This window comes from Eleutherodactylus coqui, chromosome 3, assembly GCF_035609145.1.
Source record: "Eleutherodactylus coqui strain aEleCoq1 chromosome 3, aEleCoq1.hap1, whole genome shotgun sequence".
Classification (NCBI taxonomy): domain Eukaryota; kingdom Metazoa; phylum Chordata; class Amphibia; order Anura; family Eleutherodactylidae; genus Eleutherodactylus; species Eleutherodactylus coqui.
Window position 1 is genome coordinate 115,445,422 of NC_089839.1, and position 23,259 is coordinate 115,468,680.

Consider the following 23,259-nt stretch of genomic DNA (forward strand, 5'->3'; position numbering starts at 1 on the left):
GGGGAGAGTCCTGCCTCCCCGTTATGCCCTGGTCATTCCGCGAGGAAAAAATCAAAAAGAAAAAGTAAAAAGTAAAAAAGAGAAGTCCGCAGACAAAGACGTCTGCCTCCTACGACACTAAGCTAAAAACTGATTAGCTTCAGGTCGGCAGGAGGGGGTCTAGCCTGCAGGAGGAGTTAACACTTTTTTGTGCTTAGTGTCACCTCCTAGTGGCAGTAGCTATACCCACGGTCTTGGCTGTGTCCCCCAATGCAACGAGCGAGAAATGTCCTTTTACATAGGAATAGTATCCAGTACTTGCAGTCATTTTTACTGACTGGCCACAAGGTGGCACTCAGTGTATACTGTATCTCGCTATAAGTCGCTTCATACAATGTTGTTTTTAAAGTCACTTTATTTGAACTGGAGCCAGAACTTTCCAATACAACATTGGGTATGATTTAAAATTTCCACTCTGCAAAAATAAAGACTCAGCAAAGACATTATATTTCACCTTCTGACCCTGAAGTTGAATAACTAAGAATACGTCTCCAGTCTGGTATATACGTAGATGTGCTCTTTTTTCTTGTCACAGCTGAATGTGTTTATCAGTTCAAGTGCAAATTAAAAAATTGCAGCATGTGCTATCTTTGGGTGTTCCCTTGGAACACCTCGCCCATTGTTTTCAATAGGTCTGGCAAAGCAGCGCACGGCGTGCGAGGTGTACGCAAGTACAATGCAGGGTTTTCCATTGAAAACAATGGGAAGCACTACAGATCACTACTTCCCTGAAGTAATGCAAGGCATTTTTAACACAAATATCTGCGGCTATTTCACGGCCCCGATATTGCACTCACCCCTGTGAAGTTAGCCTAAAGGGGATGCACTGCTATACCAACTCCGTATTCCCCTCATTCCCAGGGGTGGTTAAGGTCCCAGAGGTCTGACTCCTACTGATCGGAAAGTGATGATACAATGTAGCTCTTTTCGATATGCAATTAATGTTATAATGGAGGAACTGATGGGGAACATCTTTAACTACTTTTATTTTTCATTTCAATTAATAGAATATAACCATAATGCCCTAAAAGTGGAGTAATTGCCCATAGCAACCGGTCATGTCAATGCTTTAATTTTCCATCTTGAGAAATGAGAGGTAAAATCTAAATGGATTCCCCCTATTTCTCCTTGAAAACTTGTACAGCATACCTGTCTATGGCCCCTCTCAGACGAATGTAATTAACTGCGCTGCGCAAATTTCAAGTACACAATGACATGTGTACTTGCTTTGTGCTGAGAATCCCCATACACTGTCTTTGCGTTTATGCACATGTAATACTTGCCAAGATAGTGCGTGCTGCATATTTTTCTGGGCACGCATTTCTCGCGCTGTGCGTGAGAGTCACAGTTAAGGTCTTTGGCAAACTGGTACTGTGTATTACACACGCATAAACTGTGTGTAATACGCAGTGACCAGATTCCCGTGTGAGAGAGGCCTTATACTCGGCAGCAAATGTTTATAAATAGATATGCATCTACTTCTAGAGCAGGAACATCATATGTCTTGTAGACATGACCAATGTATAGAGTTACATTGGTTACTCAATATGTATTTTCCTATGTGATCTGTATCTGAATTCCCACCCCTCTGTTTTCCCAGGATGATTCAAGCATTGAGACATTCTGCGCAAGCGGTTAGTAAACACGCTACAATGTGTGCACAGACAACAGATGCTGTAACCGACAGAGATTGTGATCACAGTGTTTGTAGATCTGTCACCATGCAGCCTCTGAGTGCAGGAAAGCTGCCTGTGAGCTTATATCTATATTCCACAACACTTCTGCTCGATTCACAACCTGATTGGTTGTTTGGGTTGGCTGATTCACAGTAATTGGTTGTTTGGGTTGGCTGATTCACAGTGATTGGTTGTTTGGGTTGGCTGATTCACAGTGATTGGTTGTCTGGGTTGAATCGAGCAGAAGTGTTGTAGAATTTAAATATATGCGGCCTGTGAAGATCCCTCTTCCACCTGTTGCTATAGAACGACCCTGTATCCATGTTACTACAGAAGCTCTGTACCTAACAGATTGGATTGCAGAGAATCAGAAAGGGAGACCCTTAGAGGCAGTCGCTTCTCTTACTTCCAGAGGAAGTTGCATATAGCACTCTAAAATATCTTACATGTCCCTGTTATTACAAACCAACCAGAGCTTTACATAACACCTGATAGGCTCTGCTTGTTGAATGTTTCTACTTTTGTTGTATGTGATGCTCTTAATAGAAACATTCTCAACTACAATTATTTATAATATTTATATTCATTATACAAAACCCTGAAACGTCTGCTTAAACAATTAGACAGTATACATCACTGCACCCATCACTTGACTGCGTGTCATACGTTAGATGTCTCCTATGTTTATTGCAGTCATTTCCATGCAGTATAGCCTCCTGTCTGACACTTACCAGTCATGATCTTGATGTTGAGATTTGTTCCTGCTTTCTCTTTCGCTATTCTGTGCTATCAATCTCATGATGTATCAGTACATCGCATTAACGGCTTGAGCCTGTACCATTTCTGCCTGCGGAGAGGACAGTGTAATTAGCACTAAATAAGCTACAGAACATATGTATATTGTCAGAAGACTGAACATCTGATCATCTCCTTCATTATAAGTGTGTGATAGGAGCCTTTAATCATCAGCAGTAACTGTGATAGGAGTTTCTCTATCCCTCTCTAAAGAGCTTGTCCATCACGCAGAAATGATGTCGGCTAAAAAATGTGATTTTAATTTAAAAAAAAAAAGACCACATAAAGCCAAATAAATCTTAAATGGTCACAATGACATCACATGACCACCTGAGGAGAAGGACTTCAGGACTTTTAGATAGAAGGAATAGGTAAACACAGTAACACTAGCCGACTTATATATACTGAGGGGGATAATTACACAATGAATGAATGGAAAAAAAAATCACGAGTGTCCCTTTAAATAAAGTTCAACTTAATATGAATAGTGAGCTGGATTGTTTGATAGGATAAAATTGGGCAGTCCTGGGAAAACTGAGAAGGTTGACTTCCAATGTGTATTAAATATATTGTAATAATACTTAAACATATCATTCAATGTGCTTTTAGTTTATTTCTGGATTTAAACTGTAAGGTTTGTAGTAATGGAGTAAGACAAAAAGCCTGCCAAATAAAATATACAGAGTTGTTTATAGAAGACACTGACTGAGTGAATTGTGCCTCCAACATCATTTTCATCTCATCATTATACTTGAGATCGAGAGCCTTGAAAAATAAACTGTTGGCTTGCTGCGGCATTCTGCTTGACGCTCTACAATATTGGGGAAGTGAAGAAGTCTCAGGGCTATTTGTGGACACTTGGGATTACGTCCCAAAACCTCAGATTGTGTAAGCAAAGCCACTGACTGCGGTGACTTCTAGAGAGGCCATCTGGGTGATCACTTCTTTATGTGTAGAGTTGTCCTGTAAGAAGGTGTTCATTTAAATAAAGCTTTTCAAGCACTAGCTATAAGAGGAATCCAGATTTGTTGCGGAATTTCCGTGCGACTCCTCCGCATGGAATTTCCAAGGCATTTACAGTAGCAGCAGTGGATGAGATTTTGAAAATCTCGTCCACAAGCTGTGGAAATTGACATGTGGTGCAGGATTCAATTCCACAGCATGTCAATTTTATCACCATTGCCACTGTGGAATTCACCTCTTTTCAATGACTGTGTGAATTCCACATAGAAATACGCAATAAAACCCACTTTAAAATCTGCATCAAATGGTGCAGGTCTTCAGACAGGCTTTCCGTGGCTGATTTGCTAGAGAATGCCCACTCCAGACATTCCGCTGCAAATCAGCACCCGTGTGAGCCCAGCCTTTCTCAGTTTGTTACTTTTCTGCTGTTTTAATTTTTTTTCTTTGCCTTTTGTCTCTTGCTAAGTTGCTAAATTGTCCCCAAAATTTGTCCAAAACATCCCGCTGAGGCTTCATACCAAAGATATTCCAAGCCAAAACTGGAAAAATTAGTTTCCAGATAGACAGTTTTGTAGTGCTTGTTTTTGGAATTATATTCACGAATACTGAAAAATGGATGAATTAACCTAGGAAATGCGGTGTATTGCTGCTCAGTTTTATTTCATATATCTCTGACACTTTTCTCACTGACCACAGAGCCTAATACCACTATGTCACTTCCTGATCTGTAGAGAAAGCTTTGCAGCATTCATTTTACTAACATCACAGGCAGGATTACACTGAGGGGTGACACGTATATGTAGATAATGCAAGATCCACCATTCACAAAAGGTATAAAATGTGACTATATACTCCACCTCCTGGCAAAATGACCTTTCTACAGGTCACAGAGCATATCTAGAGCAGTCTCCTATAGAAGTCAATGGGTCCCTCCTTCGCCATTGTGTGAATGGACCATGAAGTTGCTGTAAAGCTTATCTTCTAAATGCTCTAACTGCTGTTAAAAGCAGCTCAGGAAAGATGGCTGCCTTTTATAGTCATGTATAGACAACATGTCTGTCCCAATATTCATGTACAGACAAGATGACCAGCCCCATAGTCATGTACAGACAAAATGGCCACTCTCCCATGTATAAACAGAATAAAACTGATTAGAAAAATGGAAAATGTTTGTTATTTTAATTAATAAAAAAAAAGATATAGGTGACCTTCTCTTTAAAGGGAATGCGGCATGTATTTATATCTATTGTCATTAAAGTTACAGGTGACATCATCTCTGATTGGAGTTGTTCACTTCTCTCTTCCATCCGGCCCAAACAGCCTTAAAGATTTCCAAGTTTAAAATGGTGGCTCCACAGCATATATATATATGTATAGTACATTATTACATTTCACTACATTCAAGAAAGAAGGGCAAGGGAAAGAAAGGAGAAGGGATAAAAAGGAAGGAGGAGAAGGAAGCAAGAGGGGGAGGGGAAGCTTCACAATTCCAGCAGCTAGCAATGCAACTCCAGGTATGGCTGCATTAATCACTTTTTTAAATACATGGTACCTTTATTAAGTTCTCTGACTGCCTATACAATATACTTTTGTACCCTCCATGTAGTGATTGGTAATATATATATATATATATATATATATATATATATGTGTGTGTATATATATATATGTACGTGTGTGTGTGTGTATAAAATGTATGTGTGTGTGTATATATATATATATATATATATATATATATATGTATAATTTTTAAAATTTTTAATATAATTATTGCCAATTGTTAGTATATTAAGCTTTTTTAAGAGCCTTCTGCTGAAATGAGCACCTTTTTATTGCAATTTGGATAGTAGTGTATGATGATATCCTGTACATTAGGGATTTTAATATATATCTGCATTTTGCCTATATGTTTTTAGGATTTGGTGCCACACACAGTGTTCACACTAATTATACAATATACATTTTGCTCTATGAGATACATGTTTCCACTATATGATTTTATGGCGTATCTTTTACCAAGAGTCTTTATTGATTTGCACATACAGTGGGGAAAAAAGTATTTAGTCAGATACCAATTGTAAAAGTTCTCCCACTTAATAAGATAATAGAGAGGCCTGTAATTGACATCATAGGTAGACCTCAACTATGAGAGACAACATGAGAAAACACATCCAGAAAATCAGATTGTCTGATTTTTTTTACGAAGTAATTTGCAAATTATGATGGAAATAAGTATTTGGTCAATAACAAAAGTTCATCTCAATACTTTGTTATATATCCTTTATTGGCAATGACAGAGGTCAAACGTTTTCTGTAAGTCCTCACAAGGTTGGCACACACTGTTGCTGGTATGTTGGCTCATCCCTCCATGCAGATCTCCTCAAGAGCAGTGATGTTTTGGGGTTGTCGCTGGGCAACACGGACTTTTAACTCCCTCCAAAGGTTTTCTTTAGGGTTGAGATCTGGAGACTGGCTAGGCCACTACAGGATCTTGAAATGCTTTTTACAAAGCCACTCCTTCGTTGCCCTGGCGGTGTGCTTGGGATCATTGTCATGCTGAAAGACCCAGCCACGTTTCATCTTGCTGATGGAAGGAGGTTTGCACTCAAAATCACACGATACATGGCCCCATTTATTCTTTCATGTATACGGATCAGCCGTCCTGGTCCCTTTGCAGAGAAACAGCCCCAAAGCATGATGTTGCCACCCCCATGCTTCACAGTAGGTATGGTGTTCTTTGGATGCAACTCAGCATTCTTTCTCCTCCAAACACGACGAGTTGTGTTTCTGCCAAACCGTTCTACTTTGGTTTCATCTGACCATATGACATTCTCCCAATACTCTTCTGGATCATCCAAATGCTCTCTAGCAAACTTCAGTTGGCCCCAGACATGTACTGGCTTAAGCAGGGGGACACGTCTGGCACTGCAGGATCTGAGTCCCTAAGAAGAAAAAAGAAACACAGCAGCACTCCAAAGATTCAGCCACACCGCTGGATCTGAGTCCCTGGCGGCGTAGTGTGTTACTGATGGTAGCCTTTGTTACGTTGGTCCCAGCTCTCTGCAGATCATTCACTAGGTTCCCCTGTGTGGTTCTGGTATTTTTCCTCACTATTCTTGTGATCATTTTGACCCCACGGGGTGAGATCTTGCGTGGAGCCCCAGATCGAGGGAGATCATCAGTGGTCTTGTATCTCTTCCATTTTCTAATTATTGCTCCCACAGTTAATTTCTTCACACCAAGCTGCTTGCCTATTGCAGATTCAGTCTTCACAGTCTGGTGCAGGGCTACAATTTTGTTTCTGTTGTCCTTTGACAGCTTTTTGGTCTTCACCATAGTGGAGTTTGGAGTGTGACTGCTTGAGGTTGTGGACAGGTGTCTTTGATACTGATAACAAGTTCAAACAGGTGCCATTACTACAGGTAATGAGTGGAGGACAGAGGAGCCTCTTAAAGAAGAAGTTACAGGTCTGTGAGACACAGAAATCTTGCTTGTTTGTAGGTGACCAAATACTTATTTACCACCATAATTTTGCAAATAAATTTGTTAAAAATTAGACAATGTGATTTTCTGGATGTGTTTTCTCATGTTGTCTCTCATAGTGAGGTCTACCTATGATGTCAATTACAGGCCTCTCTCATCTTTTTAAGTGGGGGAACTTGTACAATTGGTATCTGACTAAATACTTTTTTCCCCACTGTACATTTATATATGTGCATGTATATACTGTCTTTGGTTGACATGCAATTTATTTTTTATGAGCCTTTTTTCCGATGTCTTCTCATCATTGACATGCATATTAATGTTTATTTCTAGTTCCCTCCCTCCTTTCTTTATGCATTCCTCCCCCCTTCCCTTCCCATCTTTCCTACCATTATGTTTGTACCACTTATTTAGACTTGTGCTTGTGAAGTAAGCTCGTTTATGCTCTGAAATGTGTTCTACCATACCAACCCGTTTTTTGTATACTGGCCTTTTACTGACTGTGTCCTAATAAACTGGAATATTGCACTCCAGCGGACGTTGGCATTTGGAATTTCACCTAGCCATCCACTAGCCAGATGTTCTCCGCACTCCTGAGTGAGGACCTTCTTATCTTTTCTAGGCTTTCCAGTCTGAGCGCATTGGGCTACACTTTATAAGGAAAAAATATGATTTTTATTTTTTTGCCATTTGTGTCATTTTAAAAACATTTTGTTTTGTACAGCACACATATGAGTGAAGACTTTCACCCCAAAATGGATACCCTGTTTGTCCTGTGTTCAGAAACCTACCCATTGTGGCCCTAATCTTATGTCTGTATGTACAACGGGGGCAAAATGAAAGGAGCAGCTGGTGGCTTTCAGAATAGACATTTTGCTTGACGGTGACTTAGGTCCCATAGCGCACTTGTAGGAGAAATTAAGAACAACAGATGAACAGCGTCTGGAACTTTGGCAACATTTGATCGTTTCTTTTCCACTTAAAATATAAATGAACGGGACTCGCCTGGTGGGGGTTCCTAATAATAGGGCAACCCGCCGGCACCTCTTTGTCCCGGTTCGCCTTGTATAAGGAACAGCCATGCTTCTGATCTCGTCCTATGATCTGGGGAGTCGTCTAGGAGAAATATGCCCACTAATACTTAAATACTTACAGGGCATGCATGCATAGATTCTAAGGTGAAAAAAAAAAGGCAGCGCTGGGTGGACCGGAATGGAATCTGGCCATACAGATTAATAGATTATATTTTCATCATTTATTGAAAGAGTAAATAAAATATGCGACAAATTTCAGTGCTATAGTGCGCCTTTCTCAAGCATAAAAGAATACATGATTTCTTGCAGTATATATACAAATAAACAAGGGTTAACAGACTCACTCATCAGTAGTTCCACCATTCCGCTTTGTCTCCAGCCATGACGTTATCCACGGGACGGGCGTGTATAGGCGAGTTCCTTGGGATTGATGTAGGATGTTCTGTATGGAACAATACAGAAGTCTTGGAGCGCAATGTGGGCTTCGTTTGTACATGGTGATGTCACTGCAGAGTCACCGGCATTCTCTGCAGAGAGTGGATCTCACATAGTTAAATCAATGTATGATTTAACTACTATTTATCTTAGCTAACCTGGTCCTACCCCTATAAGATCAGTAATGGCTTTTGCTGCATGACCTGGTTGTTCAAAGCTAGCCTACAAATTATTTTAGGGTGCAAGTACTCCTCAAAGGGACTTAGTTTCGGTGGCTAGACTGACTACTGAGTGAATGTTGATATAGAGCAGACATTGAAAAATGGGGATTTAATACAGATAGTTCATTACCCCACCTCTTCCTCAGAGATTGATTTGAGAACCCAGTTATTTCTTTTTTTCCCCCTAACTTAGTCCCTGTATGACTATATTATTAGTCGAAGCTTGAGAAATCTTCCACTATCTAACTGCCTACTATGGTAGGACTGAGTATTCAGACAACCACTTAGGTTGGGTCCAGTTACATATAGATCCTATAGTTTATTCCTCCCGAAATCTGGGAAGCCTTTATTGCCTTTTTCTCTATTCAGAGAATAGGTTCTGTAGGTTCCTGATGAGCTGTTACAGTGAAACGCGTCAAACCACGAACCAACTTATTTTGGACCATGAATTAATTCATTGTGCGTAATGAAAATCATTCCAGATCACATTCGGTAATTTCTGAAATTTTGAATCAATTTATTCTCTAAGCTAGGAATCATATCATTGATCTTGTTTGATTGATTGAAGGTACTGTGACTATCCTTGCACATGGCATAGAGATTCCTTCATCTTGGATTTCTCTATAACTTCATCTTGGATCAGAATTGAGTGTGTGTGTGTGTGTGTGTGTGTGTGTGTGTATATATATCTATATATATTGTGAGACGGTGACCGGCAAGGTGCTGGAGGGCAGGTATGTTTCGCCTAGGATGCTCTCCTATGCTGCTTTGGGGAGCACTTGGGCAGATACGTGCCACCGAGCAGCCTGGGCTCGGTGGAGGAAGCCGGCAGTATGGTGTCAGTAACATTAAGTTACTGACACGTTGTAGTGTGTAAGTGGCTCCAAGCCACATAATCCGGGCCGGCTTTTCCTGGAGTGGTCAAAGCGAAGGGTGGGATGGCCACTCCCACGTACCAGGTGAGGCTGGTACCAGGTCTTATAAAACCTGGGCCTACAGGGCCTGAGAGGAGAGATGAGACCTTTGCAGGTCTGAGAGTCCTGGCTGGCTGTGTGCAGGAGCCATTTGGTTAACAGTGTGTAGACAGGGACACTCCGTGTATAGTAAGTGCTCAGACGAGCAGGATTTACTTTATGTTGGCCTGAAGTTAAGGCCTGTATTTTGCTTTGTTTGCACGGAAATAAACCCAGGCAAAGCCTGGACTAAAGACTTTATCCCATGTGTCACTGTCTCTGACTGCTTATGCCCAGGTTGCTACCGATCCTAAACGCTAATCCCTCACAATATATATATGTTACATATATGTCTTGAAGTCTACGTCCCTACACTTCCAAAACTTTGTGGCTGGGTACTACGTAGCTTCTGTGTGTGTTTCTAGCCCTAATTTTTAATAGTCTGAATAAAGTCTAGTTTTAATTACGTCTATTCTGTGAAGGGCTTACATTTTGAATAATGGACCTTTCTGCCACTGTGAAAGATAATACCATCATTAAGCTGCAGTGCGTGAGAGGTAGTTTGCAACGTTTTGATCTAGTAGTTGTTTAGCTAAGAGGGTATGAGGTCTGTTTCCTCTCTCATAGTAACGCTACTTAGTATAAAGCAACAATTTGTCTACCTTTCTAACAGCAATATCTTTCAACCTCGAATGTATATCAATTAATTGTCGAAGGGTGGAGCTGGTGGATGGGTAGCAGGCAGGCTTTAAGATACTGCAGCTCTGTGATCAATTCAGTCGTCTTAAACAAAATATCTTTTAAGAGTCTAGAAGTAAGTGGCAAACAGGTGACTTCTGAAAACTGCCTCATGAACTTCCCAGAGGGTGACATTCGCAGGGGCAGTATCCGTATTAGTCTCAAAGTATTGTCTCAGGTTCCCTCTAAGCTCCTTCCAAAACTGTGGGCGCGTGAGCAAGTAATCACTAAGGTGGCAGTAGCAAGTATGTGCATGAGTAACATTAGACTGAAAAGCAACTATCAGCGTAGCCTGGATAGAGTATGTCAGGGCATCCATATCTGCCGACTGGAGAAGACGTAACATTGGCATGTTGCCAAAAAAGTAATCAATCTGATCCGAGCTCCTGCTGTGTCTCTTGTCCATAGATGTTGAACAAGTATTTGATAGGGTCCACTAGTAGCTCTTAGAGGTGACGCTTATTAAAATAGGCCTTGGTCCAAGAATGTTAGTATGAATCATGTCTCTTTATCATAGACCTTCAGCTCAGGTAAGAGTTAATGGATTTCTGTTGAATCCCATACCGAACAGGAATGGGACAAGACTGGGATACCCCTTCTCACCCTATTTAGACATTTTGGGTATGGAAGTCTTGGCCACTGCTAAAAGGAATGAACATTGGGCAACAGAAATATAAATGATCTCTTTTCATATATCATCTATTGATTTATGTCTCCACTCCTAGAGTAGTTCTTTTCATTTCATTAATCTACAGGAATTTGCTAGATATGGTAGATTGAGCAATCTTAAAGTAAATAGGCAAAAATCCAAAATATTAAATTTAAATAATTATTAAATAAGTGAAAATTGCCACGACTATTCTTTTTCCTAATAGGAAAAGTAAAGGGGTTGCAATTTCAGTATTCAATTCTAAGCGTGAAAAACTGAAAATCCGCCATACATGACATAGTTCTTTTCTCATAAACCATAAAGCCTAGGGAAATGATTTGTATGCTGAGGAGAATCTACCTCACGTCTATGTGTATATACTGAGGAGAATCTAATGCTCCTCTGTGTGCATACTAAGGCGAATCTAACTAACCTTTGTCTGTATATACTGAGAAGAATATAACTGACCTCTGTATGTATATCTGCATATACTGAAAGTCTGTAAAGTACATAAGGAATCGGCCATGGACTGCAGGGGTGGAGCATGCCTTTAAGGCTAAAAAGGGGCTGCAACCTCCTGTCTGGGGCTAAATTTGAATAAAAAGGGGCAATACCTTTAGGGGTAAAAAGTGAGGGGAGGGACATCGGTACATGCAGTCTGAGGAGAATTTAATGCCCCTCTATGTGTATACATATTTTATTCCTCGGTTCCTCCGAAGTAACCATGACCACAAAATTCTCTTTGTGAACAACAGATAAACATCTGTACCAATTTAACTTGGGTTAGCCTGGGTATACCAGCTAGTATTCTATATTTTGCAGACTATTCCCTGTGATCTACCTAAACATTATTTTGAGTAGTTCTGAAAGATGGTTACTAAATTATATGGCAGAATTCCTTGCCACATCTTAGTTATAAGGTGCTGATGCGCCCTAAATTACAAATGGGTACGGGCTTGTCTAATCTTCACCTGTACCACAAAGCAACCGTCTGAGATTGTGTCCTGGACCATTCCACAACCAAGCGCTGAATGCCAATAGAGCATGCTTCGAACCCTTTTCCAATTTTGGGGGCTTCACCTTTTTTAACAACCTTACTGAACTCTTGGAGGTGGTTTGCTAGGCAGGGTCACTTAATCTCTTCACCCAGTCCCCTCACCCTCTTAGTAGAAAACCCTCAGCTCCCATCTATGCTGACACATACTTGTTATTTGTCCCGAAGGTGGTATTTTCTCAGGTACAAGATGTGGTAGGACTTCTGAGTTTACAAGCTCTCTTAGACCTGGGAGGCGATTCCAGTATTTCAAAGGATCCTGGTTACAATATTTTTAGTTACGTAGTTATATCCATAGCCTTACACCCATATCTGCTGACCTCATTCCTTTTGAAAGGCTCTGTCTTTCTTCAGAGGCTCCTACACACACAGTATCATCGGTCTATGGATTATTACTTAATAAACAGATAAACTCCAGTCCTAGTTCGATTGGTGCCTGAGAGGGGGCATTGGGTAGTTTTTTTTCTGGAGAACTCTGGGCCAAATCATTTATACTGACACACAAAATGTCCATCTCCAGCAGACTACAAGAACTCAACTATAAAATAATATTGCAGTGATATTGGACCCCCACTAAATTGCACAAATTAGTCCCATCAGTTCCAGACCTATACTGGAGATGTTCTGCAGCCACTGGTTCGATGCTAGATATATGATGGGAGTTCCCACTTATAGCACCACTATGGCGGCGAGGCATATCTGGGCTGTATAAAGCTTTTATGTAGATCCTCAATTGACATTACTTCAAAGATTGCACTCCTCTCCATGTTTTCGGGCTCAGCTTCTTTCGCCAAAAAAGGCCTATTGGGACACTTTATACTGGCTATACGACAGTTTATTCCCGGATTTTGGAAGCAAAATAATGCTATCCCGAAGGTAGTTTGGCTAGAGGCTTTGGATTATCTGAAGAGCTCAGATTCTGAAACCTTGATGAGAATTTTCTTAGATTTTACTCTACGTGGGGCCATATGGATAGATTTCCAGGACTCTTCTTCCTTTTCTAGTTTGGCTTTTGAGTGGTTCGACACAATAATGAGATTTGACTATTTTTGAATTGCAAGTTATACATCCACAAGGTATACCATACTCTTTCTCTCTCTTTCCTATTTTCTAAATCTTTTCCCCCTATGCGGCTGGCTGCACACGACTGAGTCGGCTTCCGCATTGGGGGAGCCTGCAGCGGAATCCGACCCTGGGCCCAGCCGGCATCCACGCATACTTGTCTATTTTTCTTCTGTTCTGTACTGCAGATGGTCCGCACGGCGAGTCATCGGACATGCGCATTGCAGATTTTTCTTTCTAAACCCCTGCTTTTCCCGCGTTATCACCTAGCGATAATGTGAAATCCACGACCTTTTTACAAAGGTCAATTGCGGAAGGGCTGTTGGTTGGACGGCTTCCATTGATGTCAAGGGAAGCCCACACAAAAATTAGAACATTCTGCGCTTTATTCCCCCCCCCCCCCCCCCCCCCCCGCAAGCGGAGAATCACAATTGATTTCCACTCATGGGCATCAAAAAGCTGTTTTCAATAGCATGTTATATGTGGTATTTGCTCCAGACTCCGGAGGCGAATATCCGCTCTGGATTCTGCAATGCAAATATGCCCTTGTGCAGCCGGCCTAATTAGGATATTTAGGCATCCTGCAGACGAGCTGAAATTCCACGGCGGGATTCCCCGCAGAATTTCCGCCCGTACACGCCTGCATAGGATTGCATTACAATACGCAATCCTATGCAGACGGCCGCGGATTGTCTGCGCGAAATCACGTGCAGAAAACCGTGGCATGCTCTAATTCTGTCCGGGGCTCGCAGAGCCCTGCACAGAAACGTCACTCCCTGGCCGCTGGCTCTGCTCTGCGCAGCCGGATCCGACCCGGCCGTCTGCAGGCGGCCTTATTCTTCCTTTCACCTTTATTTTGGTTTATAGTGGTTAAAATACTTATATTTTGGTTAGTTGTTGCTCCCACAATCAGGGACTCAGCCCTTCCCCTTAGGCCTCATGCCCACGGGGTTAAAATTCGCAGCGTTTTTCCCGCACGCGGATCAGCGCCCCATAGGGATGCATTGGACACCTGCAGGTAGTTAAATACCTGCGGGTGTCATTTTTTCCTCCAGGCGCGGATCCGCGTGCGGGAAAAAAAATGGACATGCTCCATTTTAGTGCCGGTCTCCCACGGGGACGGCTCCCGCAGGCTTCTATTGAAGCCTATGGAAGCCGTCCGGATCCGCTGAACACCCGTACCATAATTAAACTCACCTGTCCTGGACGCTGCAGGTCTCCCTTCCGTGGCGGCCGGATCTTCTTTCTCCGGCCCGGCGGATGTGCCTGGCGCATGCGCGCGGCACGCTGCAGGCGTGCCGAACACATCTGCTGGGCCGAAGAAAGAGGATCCGGCCGTGACGAAGGGGAGACACGCAGCGTCAAGGACAGGTAAGTTTATTCTTATTTTCAGGCCTCATGTCCCCGGGAAAGGAGGGACCCGCTGCGGATTCTGCATTGAGAATCCGCGGCGGGCCTGATTTTCCCCGTGGACATGAGGTTTTGAGATAGCTTCATAGATAGTTTATCTAAGCCAAGCTTTTAGCCAGCCAAACAATCTCAAGAGCAGCGTCATCTGTCAATGTTAGTTAGTTTAATTATAATATGGAAGCCAATACTTTTGGTAAAATGGACGAGAGTCGATAATGATAGCATTGTACAGTTTATTACATTAAGGATCCCTGCTGGCCCCCTTCCCTATCCATTCATACAGTTGCCATGACTGTAATCGTTACGCCAGTGTCTATCAAATCGGTAGCACATTCCCAGCAGCCATTATATAAGCGCAATGATCTAAGCGTCTTCTTGCGCATGGATTTCTGTTAGAAGTATAGTTAAAAATAAGAAATCTAATAATATGCATAAAAATGCAAGATTGTTCTTGTATTGATTGGGTAGCTATAGTAATCAAAAGTGTGTTTGATATTCTGCAAATGCGTTTTCAAAGATTTACATATTCAAGTTGTATATTTCCCTTTTTCTTCCTAACAGAACCAAAAATTTACAGGGATGTTTGCAATGACAGAACGAGGCCATGGTAGTAATGTAAGGGGGATACTGACTGAGGCTGTGTTTGATCCGGTGACTCAGGTAGGAACCATTTTCAGAATTTTGTAATGTCTTGAAGACAAGAACATATTTTGAAATTTCTAGTAGTTTAATCTTCAAGGATACTTCTGTTTTTCTTTTCCTAATAAATGAAAAGACGAAGCACCCTTAAGTTGTTCATCCAAATTCTAGCATGAGAACGTACAAGTTATTAGTTAGCATGTTGCAAGCACGGGAACAGGTTTTTTCATTATTTTCTTTATATTTTAAACCACGTAACATAAATCTTAAAGTGTTTTATTTGACTGTACAATTTTTTTGTGTGTCATGGGCGAGTGGGGAGGAAGGCACACAATGGACAGTGAGATGTTTTTACTACTTTGAAATTACCTGTGGCCTAACCTAGGTGCATCCGGCGTTCAACAACTATGTTTGGTTTGGACCGTTTGAACCGTCCTGGCAAATGTGTGCCTCAGGTGTATGCTTGTACAATGCCCATCTTAACTTATACTGCCAAAGCATATGTAAGGTTAATTTCACATCTGTGTTGGGAGTTTCGGTTTCATGCTCCATTCGGGGAACAGGAAAGGGGAATCCCCGGGCCGAACTGCCCCATCTTATAACAGAACCGAACAGCGCAGAACGGACCCCATTGAATATATTGAGGTCTGTTCACTTTCTGCTCAGCTGCCTTGCTTTTGACCAGAAGAAAAGGCGCTGCATGCAGCAATTTTTCTTCTGGTATTTTGTGCCAAATCTGCAACGGAACCTCCCACCAGAGATCTGGATGCAGATGTGAAACCAGTCTAAGGACACCCTGCTAACATTTGCATAGATAAAAAAAAACCTGTACATTGCAATAAGATTTGTAGGAAGCAAATGTAACAGATAATTTTGATAATAGGTAATATATATATTCTTTAAAACAGGATTGCTTCATCACAACTTCAGATTTGATTTTAAAGTAGAGATCATCTACAAAAACAAAAAAGACTTGGTCTTTTTTGTTTTGGTAAATGATCGGCGCTGTCTGGATGTGGGAAGCAACCATACCAGTGTGAAGTTGTCATAAACAGAGTTCTTTCTGTAATTATTACAGCTCCATGACATGAGCAAGATCCCATGAGTTAAAACTTTCTAAAATCACAGTAGACAAGATTCTCGTATCTAGCCTTTTTCTGGACCTCACCTCACCAGGGGCAGGAAAATCCTGTTCCCATTCAGCTCTGATTGTCTTTTTTTCACTCTTGGAAGAGGTAGTATTAGCATTGTATGAGCCATAAGTTTTCTACGAGCCCCTACAGTGCTCTGATTCCTCTCCAGAGCACTTCTGCTCCTTTGCTCTGGCAATTGGTGTGGGAACTTGGCAACTGAATCCCCACCAATCACAATTTATGATATGTCAGTATTAAATGCCATAAGTTTCGGGAAATGACGGGCAACCTTTAAAAGACTGAACTTGTGTACACACATAGTGGGAGTAGCTTTAATACTTAAAGCTTTAGTAGTTTTATGGACTTCTATAAACCCTTTTCTGATATTTGACATTATGTATGTCATAAGTGGGAAGGAGCTCCAGCAAAATGTCATACATGTACTTCAATGTTATTGCATTGGCACAGGAGCAGTGTCTCTGTGATTATCACAGGAGCCCCACTGTGACTGACAGCTCCCACTATCCCTCTGTAAACCACCTAAATGGTTTACAGAGGGATAGTGCTCACTCTGTACCTCATTGCCCCCACCCTCCACAGTGTAAGCACGGGGTGCCATTGGGTTCCTATGGCAGCTTAGCAGTGGTCTTTGGGTCTACCATCTATGAAAGCCCATTAGGTTTCCTGCAGTGTAATACCGACTAGTATAATACACTGCAGTCCAAAGGTTTTGCAGTGAGTTTTATATGACTTATCTGTTCGTTCCCGATAATCTGGCCATGTGAAAGGCCCTTAACACATAATTGCAGGATCAGTCTAGACACAGGGTTTGTTTGTAAACTGTAACAGTAAAATAACATAACGGTATATACAAGCTAGAGTGTAGAATTAAAAAAATATAGGATTATAGGAAGCTTATTGTTTAACTCTCTCCATATAATTCTTATGTCATTCTGTATTTAATTTTGTGTCTTTAGGAGTTCATTATCAATACTCCTTGTGAGAATGCACAGAAGATGTATATTGGCAATGCTATGAAGGGGAATCATGCTGCTGTTTTTGCACAGCTAATAATAAATGGAAAATCTCAAGGTTTGTTTCTCTGGTTATTCTTAAAGGAAATTTGTCATCAGCAAATGACCTATTATATAAAGTTTTTTGTGTTAAACATATTTTTTAAGAATTGTTGGTGATATTTTTACATTTTCAGTCATAGTCTCTATTTTAAAAATCCTGCATTTGTCACACTGACCACAGAGCCTTAGGCTGCCTGCAGACGAGGGGGTCGGATCCGGCAGCGAGAATTCTCGCCGCGAGACCCGACCCGAGAGCCTGCAGGGACGAGCGCGTATTCACCCGCGCCTGGCGGCCCCGGCTCTTTCATGTGCCGGCTGCCGCGCAGCCGGCGCATGCGCAGACCGGAGCCGGCGGCCGGGTGAGTGCGAGCCCCGCACAAAAATAGGACATGCCGCGGTTTGTTTGCCGCGCGAGATTTCGCGCGGCCAAACCGCAGCCGTCTGCATAGGAGTGCGTATTGTAATGCACTCCTATGCAAACTTTCAGTGGCGGAAATCCCGCGGGAAATACCGCCGCGGGATTTCCGCCCGTGTGCAGGCGGCCTAATACTAGTCTGTCATATCCTGATCTGTAGAGAAAGCTTAGCAGCAATCAACTCACTGACATCACGGACAGGATTACACCGAGATGGGTCACCTATATGTAGATAACACAGGATCAAGTTCAGCTCATTTCCTTCCCTCCCTCAATGTTGACCCAGAGAAGGGCAAAACCCCCCAATAAGGTAGAAGCTAATAATTCCTCCTTTTAAGGCAAAAAAAATGTCTTCCCGCCTCCAATTGGGTAAACGGAATAATCCCCAGATCACCGACCCTTCTGAGTAATCTGTGATATAGCCTGTAATATTGTAACGCTCACAAAAGGTGTCCTGGCCCCTCTTATACTCTATTAGTGAGTTCGCCATCACCACGTCCTCAGGCAGAGAGTTTCATAGTCTCACTGCTCTTACAGTAAAGAACCCCCTTCTATGTCGGTATAAAAACCTTCTTTCCTCTAGCGATAGTGAGTGCCCCCTTGTTATAGTCACAGTCCTGGGTATAAATAGATGATGGGAGAGATCTCTGTATAGTCCCCAATATATCTATACATAGTTATGAGAACGCCCCCTTTTTACAGTCCTGGATGTAAATAGTAGATGGGAGAGATCTTAATATTGACTCCTGATGTATTTATACATAGTTATTAGAGCGCCCCCTTGTTACAGTCCTGAGTATAAATAGATGATGGGAGAGATCTCTGTACTGGCCCCTGATAGATTTATACATAGTTATTAGAGCACCCCCTTGTTACAGTCGTCCTGGGTATAAATAGTTGATGGAAGAGATCTAAATATTGACTCCTGATGTATTTATACATAGTTATTAGAGCGCCCCCTTGTTACAGTCGTGGGTATAAATAGATGATGGGAGAGATTACTGTACTGATCCCTGATATATCTATATATAGTCCTTAGAGCGCTCCCTTGTTACAGTCCTGGGTATAAATAGATAATGGGAGAGATCTCTGTACTGGCCCCTGATAGATTTATACATAGTTATTAGAGCACCCCCTTGTTACAGTCGTCCTGGGTATAAATAGTTGATGGAAGAGATCTCTGTATTGTCCCCTAATATATCTATACATATTTATTAGAGCGCCCCCTTGTTATAGTTCTGGGTATAATAAATGATGGGAGAGATTACTGTACTGATCCCTGATATATCTATATATAGTCCTTAGAGCGCTCCCTTGTTACAGTCCTGGGTATAAATAGATAATGGGAGAAATCTCTGTATTGTCTCCTGCTATATCTATACATAGTTATTAGGCCGCCCCTCATCTGTCTATTTTTCTAAAGTAAACATCCCCAATTTTACACCTCTGGGTGTTGTAGTCCACCCATTCCATTTATTACTTTCATTGTCCACCTTTGAACCTGCTCAATCTCTGACATGTCCTTCTTGATTCCCGGTGCCCAAAACTAAACACAACATTCCATGCTTGGTCTGACCATTGACTTGTAAAGATGAAGAACAATGTCCTCATCATGTGCCCCTACACCTCTTTTGATGCACCCCATGATCCTTTTCTGCCTTGGCAACAGCTGCCTGACACTGGTTGCTCCAATTAAGCTAACAGTTAACTAAAGTCCTTTTCTGTGTCAGTTCTGCCAGGTGGTTTCCCATTTAGTATGTAATGGTGACAGGTATTTTCCCTGCCCATGTGCAGAACCTCACATTTATCAGTGATGGGCCGCCTGCAGACGAGCGGGTCGGATCCGGCGGCGAGAATTCTCGCTGCGGGACCCGACCCGAGCGCCTGCAGAGACGAGCGCGTACTCACCCGCGCCTGGCGGCCCCGGCTCTTTCATGTGCCGGCTGCCGGGCAGCCGGCGCATGCGCAGACTGGAGCCAGCGGCCGGGTGAATGACGTATCTGTGCGCGGCTCTGCGAGCCCCGCACAAAAATAGGACATGCCGCGGTTTGTTTGCCACGCGACATTACGCGCGGCCGTCTGCATAGGAGTGCGTATTGTAATGCACTCCTATGCAGGCTTTCAGTAGCGGAAAACCCGGGAGAAATCCCGCCGCGGGATTTCCGCCCGTGTGCAGGCGGCCTTATACATCATTGGCCACTTTTCTGCCCCAAACTTATCCAGATCAATTTACAACCACATTCTGTCCTCTCTTGATTGAAAAATAAAAAATGGATAAATAATTTAGTGATAGTCTTTTTAAGACATGTATGGTTCCAGGTTTGGCACTACCTTCATGTGTCTGTAAGGAGTTTGGTAATTGCTCAGTTCTATACTAGACTGTTCAGTCAAGGTGACAGCTAGTTAATTAGAGTTCAGGCTATGTTTGCTTTACATGTCTTCCTATCTTGAAAGATAAAAGACATTGCCAAATTATGTGTACGCCAAAGCATGTGAGTACTTGTCCTGATACGGCACATAAATTAACCCAGCTGCGTTGATTTGTAAAGTCTAATAGGTAATAAGTTCATGTGAAATCAGACCTGAGTTTAACCTTCTTTTTATGATTTTCTCTAGGACCGCATTGTTTTATTGTCCCAGTCCGTGACCAAAATGGGAACATGTATTCAGGTGTTGAAGCAATAGACATGTTACACAAAGAAGGTAGATTTTTTAAATTTAATTTAACTTTCATAAATATGATTGTGACATTTTTCAAAATGTTATTTTTTTTCAACTTTTTTTTAAAGGGCCACTCCTGCGAAAACACATTTGCATCTTTGTCCCCCTCACCCAATTGTTTGTCACACTCTGGAGGTCTTCTCTGTGTATTGCAGATACTTCCATGCAGTACTGCTCCCTGTCTGATGCCTATCTGGAACCAACTTGTTGGTGAAAATTTACTTTCACTTTTAAACGAAGCCCATGATGCATCAGCACAGCATTAGCTAGAGGCTGTACCACCTGTGCCTGTTAGGAGAAGTTTAATTACCTTCTTTATTCTTCTAAATAAGCTACAGACCAGAAGTACACAGTCAGGAGGATGAGTTATGATCTCCTCTATTATAACTGTGTGACAGAAGCTGTGTGATCATCATCAGTAACTGACAGAAGTGCCTGTGTCCTCCTGTAGACAGTTTCTGTGGTAGGGATCATGTAATAACATCACGCAGACTGAGAAATTGACTAGTTTCAGAATGCATAGCACCAAGTAAATCTGGGCTGGTTAGAACTGAGATCACATGACCATTTGAGGAGGGGGAGATTTTCAGATTTAAAGGAATAACTAACCAAGGTAATACAAACTCACTTATGTATACTGGGAAATAGATGCATTTGAATGGCAAAAAAATCCTAGTAGTGACCCTTTATTCACTTTTTATTCTGCAAGGTGAGATGTTGAATTTAACAATGGTGTATAATATGTGTAGAATATTTGGTCATCTATTAAAGAGCACTTTCTCTTAAAGAAAAATGTAGACCTTAATGTCATAGCCATGTAATATACCATACATGCCTGATAGGGGGAGTCCCAGAGGTTGGGCTGCACTTATCTCCAGAATGGGGTCTGCTGTCCAGCTGTCACAGCTAGGAGGTTGATGAGTAGAATGGTCACCGTGTGACTCTTGACTTTTTCATTTTTATGGTGTTATGGAAACAGCTAAGTGTGCTCAGCCTGATATCCTGGGGATATGCTGTTCAGGTCTATGATGTGACTACCATAGTCACATATGGTTCTTTCTGATATTTATGGGAACCTGGGTGGCCTACAGTTCCATCTTGCGTAGGGTTATCACCCACCTGTCCCAGACTAAAATGCAAATTTGCCTAGTTATTGTACCTTCCTTTTTCCTGTATTGTGAGCCATTTGCCATTCAGAAGTCCAGTAAAGCTGGGTTACATAATCTCTACAGAAGCTGTTGGCCATTATCTAGCAAGGAAAGGAATAGATATAAAGCCGGTAGATCATGCTGTGCACTGCTGAGGCTAGTGATTGGCTGCAGCTGTCAAGTGGGTATATAGGCACGTCATCACTGCATAGTTTCTTTTGTCATTTTATGCCATTTTCTCCATTTAATAATTTTTACTAGAGAGCCTCCAATATAGTAACAATCATTAAATGGAGGAAATGGCAGAAAATAATAAGAAAAGAAACTATACTTATCTGATAAACACAGCATCATGGCAAAGATCTCCGGATGCAGCATCGGAGCTGCGGGGAGCCAGGGGATGAGTAGCGGCTTGTTTGTTATTTTTATGCATGGGGAGCATGCGTTTAAAAAAAATAGTTTAACTTGGACAGCCCTTTTAACTCTGTAAAGGGGTCATCCTATGTTGGGAATTCTATTTCAATATGTTCAAAATCGCAAAACAATGCCCTCACCCATAAGATGTTTAGTTCCAAAATGCTCTATTCTCCAGATATTGCAGATATTGACTCCTCTGGTCTCTGTTTACTGTTCATTGCCAGGGAAATGGATCGTCTCTCATATGGAAAGAAATGGCAGAGCACAGTGGTAGCTAGTGGCCGTGACAAAAAATGATGCGCATTAGCTCCTATCAGATTTAGATGAAAGAACTGCACGAATGCTGGCCTACTCTATTTCTTTCTGTAGAAAAGGTGGTCTGTTTCCATGGCAACCAGCCATAAACAACCTGAGGGCAGAGGAATCAATATCTGCAGTGTATGGAGAAAGGAGCATTTTTGGAAATGGGCATCTTATTGGTGAGGGCATTGTATTGCAATTTTGAGCACGTTAAAATAGGATTCCTGAGATGGGAACACCCCTTTAATATAGTCCTGGTTTGCCAGCTGTCTGAAATTCCTAGACAGTCCGCAAAAGTAGCAGATGTTTTCCAGTGTCCTTGAAAAACAATAGATGTCTTTGTGACTTTCTTTGAAGCTGGAGAAGCTTGTACAGATTATTGGAAATTATCAGCATTTTGCAGTTCATAGTAAATGCTGCTAATGTCTGCTTGAAAAAGGTGCTTTCTATAGTGCCGAAACGCGTTGCAACACAGCTTGTTTTTTTTAAAAAGGACTATTTATGTTTATCTGGCATTATAAATTTACCTTCCTTTTTGTTTTTTGGTTGGATCGAAATGGTGGGGTCTGTTTATGAGCAGTGCCCCGCTTGTCTTCCATCATCCTTTGCCACGATATGTGAGTAAAGAATCTTTGCCATTAGCACTATTTTTTCCTGGAAGAGCCCCGAGGAACTTTTTTTGCACTTTTGCCTGTCTATATTTGTTTACCCATTTTTTTCGGTGGAGAAATTTTGGGGTTGGTTTGTGTGTAGCTCTCCAGCTTTATGGATACACTGTGGGACAAATAATCTAAACAGCATTATCAAAGTTTGCCAGGACTTCAGGTGCCAGAGGGTGGGCTCAGAATACTAGGACTCCCCCATCTGGTGCCAGGTGAGTCTGAATATGTCCTCTTTT

General features: G+C 41.9%; 1 protein-coding gene across 2 annotated transcripts in view; it reads left to right on the forward strand.

Annotated features, from left to right (window-relative positions):
* Positions 1-23,259, forward strand: part of ACOXL (acyl-CoA oxidase like) — a 387,512-nt gene that overhangs the window by 57,811 nt on the left and 306,442 nt on the right. For both annotated transcript variants that reach the window (XM_066595986.1, XM_066595987.1), the window contains exons 5-7: positions 15,074-15,172; positions 17,262-17,376; positions 20,392-20,478. In XM_066595986.1, coding sequence (XP_066452083.1) covers positions 15,074-15,172; positions 17,262-17,376; positions 20,392-20,478 — 301 coding nt within the window. The remainder of the gene's footprint in view (positions 1-15,073; positions 15,173-17,261; positions 17,377-20,391; positions 20,479-23,259) is intronic.